Raw genomic sequence first — 7,870 nt, 5'->3', positions numbered from 1 at the left:
GCCCCAGGACCGGCGCCGCGGCGGGAGCAGGCAGGGCCCGGGCTGCGCGCAGCCAATCAGCGCGGGAGCGGCGCGCGCGAGGGTGACGCGCGGAAGGGCAGCCCGCGCGCTCCCGCCCGCAGGGAGTAACCGCTTTGTGTGCTGCTTCTAGAGGGAGAACGCCTGAGAGGGCGGAGATACAGAGTTGGACGTGCAGTACATCCCAGGATCTCTAGGACCGGGGCTCCAGATTGGGTTTTCTCGAGGGAATGGAGTTGAATTAGCCAGATCAGGGATACTTCGAAACACGTGAACATGGAGCATAGGGAACTTTTCCTATGATGACTTCGGGTGCCCACTGAGGTTTTTAGTATATGCAAGGCCCTGTGTCTCGGCCCTGCGTTTCCAATCCTAATGTTCTCATCTATAAAATATGACTTGAGGGCGGGGCGCGGTGGCTCACACCTGTAATCCCAGCACTTTGGGAGGCCGAGGTAGACGGATCACCTGAGGTCGGGAGTTCGAGACCAGCCTGACCAACATGGCGAAACCCCCGTCTCCACTAAAAACACAAAAATTAGCCGGGCGTGGTGGCGGGCGCCTGTAGCCGCAGCTACTCGGGATGCTGAGGCAGGAGAATCGCTTGAACCCGGGAGGCGGAGGTTGCAGTGAGCCGAGATCAGCACTCCAGCCTGAGTGGACAGAGTGAGACTCTGTCTCAAAGAAAAAAAAAAGAATATTTAATTCCTCCTCTAGGGAGTCTAGGCAGTCAAAGAATACACATTCCCTTGGGCCTCGATGGATGTTAAGGGTTACTTATGCCCTCTCCACCCCCAACAATATGTTAAAGTTCATCAGAACGTGATCTTATTTGGAAGTAGGGCCATTGCAGATGTAATGAGTTAAGGTCATGCTGGAGTAGGGCAGGCCCCTAATCCACTGAGACTGGTGTCATTGTAAGAGAAGAGACACAGAAGAGACGCACAGGGAGAACCACCGGTGGTGATGGCGGCAGGGATCAGCTGATGCATTTCCAAGGCCAGGAGTGCCAAGCACTGCCAGCAGGGACCAGAAGCTAGGAACAGGCAGGGAATAATTCCTCCTTCAGAGCCTCCAAAAAGGAACTAACCCTCCAGACACCTTGATTTTGGACTTAATAGCTTCCAGAGCTGTAAGTGAATAAATTTCTGTTGCTTTACGCCACCCAGTTTATGTCCATTTGTTATAGCAGCCCTAGGAAAAAACTGCAATAGGTTAGTAGGAATAAAGAGAAGAGGATGATAAATATCTCCAAACTAAGTCTTTTGAAACTGAATGCTTAGTATGTGCAAGACCCTGTGTCTTGGGGTATATTGACACGAATCAGACACAGATCCTGCCCTCAAGGGGTTACCAGTCAAGTGGATACTTAAGCAGCCGTGTTTTCTGACCCCTTGTGCCTTCCCAGGGAAAACTATGGAGACCTCTCTCAACCCATCAACACCACATCCCTGCCAGATATATACCAAGTACCAGATATAAATAACTAATGGGTAGAGTCCCATTCTGCCCAAGCCGAGATGCTGCTTGCCACTGTGGACAAAGCAGACATAGCTACTTCTGTTTTCACTGAAAACCAGCATGACACTTCTACCCAACTTTTACACGTGGATGTCTTCTCTCCCCTGCTAGTCCATACGCAGACCTGAGACAGCCAGTACAGTGTTTCTGTACCCATGGTAAGGGCTCAGTAGATACTGCTGGCTGATGGCCCCAGCCTGGGGTTTCCAACATTCATGCTTTCCCTCAGCCAGTTCCCTGTCCCAGGCAGTTCATCCTGGACCCTCTAACTCCACAGAGACAAGATCCCTCCCTAGCTCGAATCCACCTCTTCTATTCCTACTGTTTTTGCTTCTCCAGAGCACTTAGTGCATTATACCCATTATTCTATCATCTCTACACAAGTCTTTACTCCCGAGAGTCTGCCTGATTGCAAATACCAGAACTTGATGCATGTTCAGTGCTTGTATCCATCAGTGTTTCCTGCATAATAAAACACCCCAAAACTTAGATGTGGCTTAAAACAATACTTACTTAGTTCATGATTTTATGGGTCAGTATTTGAGGCTGGGCTTAGCTGGGCAGTTCTTCTGGTCTCAGCTGGACTCCCTCATGCATACGGGTTCATCGCCAGGCAGTCAGAAGGCTCTGCTTCTGGGAAGTGGCTAGCTGCCAACTGAGGCAAGTAGGTCGCATGTCTCTCATCTACTAACAGGCTAGCCTAATTTGTTCACATGGAGCTGCAGGGCTCCGAGAGCAAGAGTGGAATGGTGCAAGGTCTCTCAAAGTCTAGGCTCAAAATTGGCACTAGTCCACTTCCACAGTTGTATCGACTAAACCAAATGGCAAGGCCAACCCAGGTTCAAGGGTGAAGAAATAGACTCCATCTCCTGATGGGAGGAGCAGCAAAGTCACATTGCAAAGAATATGAGTACAGGGATGAGCAGAGAGTGGGGGCTAATTTTGTAATCTGTCACAGGACTCCATAAGTATTCTTGGGCTGGGCTCCGTGGCTCACGCCTGTCATCTCAGCACTTTGGGAGGCTGAGGCAGGAGGATCACTTGAGCTCACGAGTTCGAGAGCAGCCTGGCAACACGGTGAAACCCTATCTCTACAAAAAATACAAAAAGTAGCCGGGCGTGGTGGCATGGGCCTGTAGTCCCAGCTACTCAGGAGGCTGAGATGGGAGGATAGCTTGAGCCCTTGAGCCCAGGAGGAAGACCAGGTCTCAAAAAAAAAAAAGTATTCTTACAATACCTATTGGGTACTCAGAAAATACGTATCAACAGTGGTAAGATTTTCAGTCACTATGTTTACTGACTCCATTCAATGCAGTCAATTGGCAAAATATTATCCCTCACTGTTAGGGTCTATAAGCCTCACGCCGTTCATGGCCATTTTCAGTTTCAGAACAGCAAGTGAGGGAATCAGGAAGGTAGGGCTGTGCAAGGGAAGGCCCTGAGGCTTCTCAGTGAAGAAGCTCAACTGGCCCCAAACAAATAGTCTCCTCTGAAGAGACCCAGAGCGTCTTTAGAGGCCTGGACCCCTTAGCGAGGTGGTCCAAGCCTGGCCACCTGAGTCAGAAGCTGTACACCCTGAACAGACTCGGATGTTTGCCAGGGCTTGGCCACAGCCTCTGGAGATGTTTGAAATCCTTGCAAATTACTTGCAGATAGGAAGACTCTTGTGCTAAGACAAAATTGTTCTGTGGTTATTCCCTGAAGGGTCTGCCCCTCACTGGGCAGGATAAATTCTCAGGGCACTTGTAAAAGGGACAGTATCCCATTGACAGAGTCAGCATCTCAACTCCTGTGACTGAAGACCCTGATGGAGTCTACTCCTCATCAAAGAACTTCTAGGCCTGCTAATTGGTCTAGCACATCCACCAGAAAAAAAAAAAAAAAAAGATATGTTGTAGTCCTAACCCCTAGTACCTCAGAATGTGGCCTCACTTGGAGGTAGGGTCTTTACAGAAGGAATCAAGTTAAAATTGAGGTCATTAGGGTGGGTCCTAATCCAATATGATTGGTGTCCTTATAAGAAGTGGTTATTGGTAGACAGGCAGACATGCATAGAGGGAAGATCATGTAAAGAGACACAGGGAGAAGATGGCCATCTACAAGCTAAAGAGAAAGACTTGGAACAGATCCTTCCCTCATAGCTTTCAGAAGGACCCAACGAATACCTTGATTTCAGATTTCTAGACTCCAGAACTGTGAGACAATGCATTTCTGTTGGTAAGATACCTGGCCTGCAGCACTTTGTTGCAGTAGCTGTAATACAATATAAAACTGTAAATCTCTCCTTTTCCACTCTATTCTCCTCATATTGGCCCTTATCTCACACCTCTTGAAAGAAAATCATCTTTGCCAGGTGCGGTGGCTCATGCCTGTAATCCCAGCACTTTGGGAGGCTGAGGAGGGTGGAACACCTGAGGTCAGGAGTTCAAGGCCAGCCTGGCCAACATAGTGAAACCCCGTCTCTACTAAAAATAGAAAAAATTAGCTGGGTGTGGTGGTGGGTGCCTGTAATCCCAGCTACTAGGGAGGCTGAGGCAGGAGAGTCGCTTTAACCCAGGAGGCAGAGGTTGCAGTAAGCCGAGATTGTGCCATTGCACTCCAGCCTGGGCCACAAGAGTGAAACTCCATCTCAAAAAAAAAAAAAAAAGCAAGAAAGTAGGGAAGGAAGGGAGGGAGGAAGGGAAGGAGGAAGGGAGGGAGAGAGAGAGAGAGAGACAGAAAAGAAAAGAGAAGAGGCCGGGCACAGTGGCTGACGCCTATAATCCCAGCACTTTGGGAGGCCGAGGTGGGCGGATCAACTGAGATCAGGAGTTCGAGACCAGCCTGGCCAATATGGTGAAACTCTGTCTCTACTAAAAATACAAAAATTAGCCGGGCGCAGTGGCGGGCACCTGTAATTCCAGCTACTTGGGAGGCTGAGGCAGGGGAATCGCTTGAACCAGGGAGGCAGAGGTTGCAGTGAGCCAAAATTGGGCCATTGCACTCCAGCCTGAGTGACAAGAGCAAAACTCCGTCCCCACCCCGCAAAAAAAAGGAAGGGAGGGAGGGAGGGAGGGAGGAAGGGAGGAAGGAACATTTAAATAAAAACGAACCGAGAAGTTCCTACCTTCCACAGGTGTGAGTCAGACCCTGCCCCCACACATCATCCTGTTTCTCACTCTGTCCTCCACCTGGGGCCGCACCTCTCCCTGGAGCTGAGCTACCAACAGCCAGGAACTAGAGGTCACTCCAAGTCACTGCCATCCTAAGGCAGAAGAGTAGTTCCCCCAGTACCTCTTCCAGAAGGTTCAGCCTGTTGAGAGGTGCCCACCCCTCTTACCCTGCCAGGTACTGCAGGTTTACGAAAATTAGCAAGAAGTAGTCAAATTAGCAAGAACTCAAGGCAGTTGTGCTCTGCTATGGAAAATACGATTCTTATCAAAGGTGACTCAAAAAGCATTTCTCAAGCTTCAGTTGTTGCCATACCACCTTCCTGATTTTTGCTATATCTGAGCCCCATCCAGTGGTGAGCCGGAGTCACTTGTGCAGACTCGGAGCTTGCTCCTTCTGCCCATTTTTTCCCAGCTCTGGGTACAGTGCCATCACCTGGATTACTAGAAATAGGCATGGTGGAAGAACTTACACCATAGAAATCAGCACACACTACAAATCATGACCTTTTTTTTTTTTTCTGAAGGAAATGCTTTACCAACACACCATAGTACTATTTACTTATATTTTTCCTTCAACTCACTTTTTAACTTAAAAAAAAACATTTATTTTTAAAAAGGAATTGTATATCATTCCACAAGTGGAAAATAGTGTCATTTGCCATAGATAAAAAGTAACCTTAAAAATAGGGCCTTGGGGCTGGTCCCAGTGGCTCATGCGTGTAATACCAGCACTTTGGGAAGCTGAGGCAGGTGAATCACTTCAGGTCAGGAGTTTGAGACCAGCCTGGCCAACATGGTGAAATCCTGTCTCTACTAAAATTACAAAAATTAGCTGGGTTTGGTGGCGTGCATCTGTAGTCCCGGCTACTTGGGAGGTTGAGGCACGAGAATCGCTTGAACCCAGGAGGCAGAGGTTGCAGTGAGCAGAGATCACACCACTGCACTCCAGCCTGGGCAATGGAGGGAGACTCCATCTCAAAAAAAAAAAAAAAAAAAAAAAGGGCCTTGGTTGGGTGTAGTGGCTCACACTTGTAATCCTAGCACTTTGGGAGGCCTAGGTGGGCGGATCACATGAGGTCAGGAGTTCAAGACCAGCCTGGCAGACCTGGTGAAACCCCATCTCTACTAAAAATGCAAAAATTAGCCAGGTGTGGTGACACACGCCTGTAGTCCCAGCTACTCGGGAGGCTGAGGCAGGAGAATCACTTGAACCTGGGAGGTGGAGGCTACAGTGAGTAGAGATCACGCCACTGCACTACAGCCTGGGCGACAGTGAGACTCTGTCTCAAAAAAAAAAAAAAAAAAAAAAAAAAAGGCAGAGTCAGTCTTTTAGAATCCAATCCTGGTTGTGACATCTATACTTGAAACTGCCTTTGCTAAGTTATAACTGAGGAAATTATGACAGTGAAAGAAATCACACCTAACCGACTCTATCTTGCTTCTAATCCTTAAGCTGTCCTTGTTCATGGCTGGGCCGTAGGCTGAACTAACTTTGGGAAGGAATTCAGTTCATGATTTTACTCTGAAACAAAATTGATAATAGCCCTTTCCCAAAAAGACTCCCTTCTTGTGACCGGGCATGGTGGCTCATGCCTGTAATCCCAGCACTTTGGGAGCCCGAGGCAGGCGGATCATGAGATCAATAGTTCGAGACCAGCCTGACCAACATGGTGAAACCCCGTCTCTACTGAAAATACAAAAATTAGCCGGGCATGGTGGTGCACACCTGTAATCCCAGCTACTCAGGAGGCTGAGGCAGGAGAATTGCTTGAACCCAGGAGGCGGAGGTTGCAGTGAGCCGAGATCATGCCACTGCACTCCAGCCTGGGTGACAGAGTGAGACTCTGTCTAAAAAAAAAAAAAAGACTCCCTTCTTGCCAGGGACCACTCTGCCTTTGCAGGACTAACAAATTAGCTACAAGGTTAGAAATTACAGTTTAGGGGGGTGCCTGCGAACCAACGGTTAGCGGTGGCAGGGGCTGACTGACAGCGTCTGCTTGATAATGGATTCTGAATTAATGCATAGTATAGTAGGAAGCTATCATAAACCTCCAGAAAGAGTATTCGTTCCCTCATTCACCCAGAATGAACCATCTCAGAATTGCCATCTTGCGAACTTAGAAGTTACCTCTCCTAAGATACTTCATAGCCCAAATAGCCAAGCTCTTATTTTAGCCTTAAAAACTCTTCAGGAAAAAATTCATTGTTTAGAGCTGGAGAGAACACAAGCTGAAGATAACCTGAACATTCTTTCCAGAGAAGCAGCACAGTATAAGAAGGCCTTAGAGAATGAAACAAATGAGAGAAATCTGGCACATCAGGAGCTGATAAAGCAGAAAAAAGATATAAGTATACAGTTAAGCTCAGCCCAGTCTCGTTGCACTCTTCTAGAGAAGCAACTAGAATATACAAAGAGAATGGTTCTCAATGGAGAGCGAGAAAAGAACATGATCCTAGAACAACAGGCCCAGCTTCAGAAGGAAAAAGAGCAAGATCAGATGAAGCTGTATGCAAAACTTGAAAAGCTTGATGTCTTAGAAAAAGAGTGTTTTAGACTTACAACAACTCAGAGAACTGCTGAGGACAAGATTAAACATTTAGAAGAAAAACTTAAGGAAGAAGAACATCAATGTAAGCTATTTCAAGACAAAGCTTCTGAGCTTCAAACTGGACTTGAAATCAGTAAAATTATAATGCCTTCAGTTTCAAATCTAAAGCACTCCAAGGAAAAGAAGAAATCTTCAAAGAAAACTAAATATATAAGGAGAGGACCACCTTGGCAAATTTGTTCAAAGTTTGGAGCACTGCCTTTTGTGGCTGAAAAGATGAGGCAACATCGTGACCCACATATCCTTCAGAAACCTTTTAACGTGACTGAGACTAGATGTCTCCCCAAGCCTTCTAGAACAACTTCCTGGTGTAAAGCTATTCCTCCTGACTCAGAAAAGTCCATTTCCATTTGTGACAATTTATCTGAACTTTTGATGGCAATGCAAGATGAGCTGGACCAAATGAGCATGGAGCACCAAGAACTACTCAAACAAATGAAGGAAACTGAAAGCCATTCAGTCTGTGACGACATAGAATGTGAACTAGAGTGTCTAGTTAAGAAAATGGAAATTAAAGGAAAACAAATCTCCAAACTGAAGAAGCATCAAGACAGTGTAAGCAGGCTTTAG

The 7,870-nt window shown here is 47.2% G+C and overlaps 1 protein-coding gene across 1 annotated transcript; it reads left to right on the top strand.

The window, feature by feature from the left end:
* Positions 1–6,640: 6,640 nt before the first annotated feature.
* LOC100454215 (centrosomal protein CEP57L1-like) lies at positions 6,641–7,870 on the top strand. Its single transcript, XM_054522533.2, has one exon. It carries the CDS (start codon positions 6,695–6,697, stop codon positions 7,868–7,870), a length of 1,176 nt encoding a protein of 391 aa, XP_054378508.1. The 5' UTR covers positions 6,641–6,694.

The sequence above is a fragment of the Pongo abelii genome, chromosome 8 (assembly GCF_028885655.2).
Source record: "Pongo abelii isolate AG06213 chromosome 8, NHGRI_mPonAbe1-v2.0_pri, whole genome shotgun sequence".
NCBI lineage: Eukaryota > Metazoa > Chordata > Mammalia > Primates > Hominidae > Pongo > Pongo abelii.
Note: the sequence above shows the minus strand (reverse complement) of the source record. Positions and strands in the feature narration are given on the sequence as shown.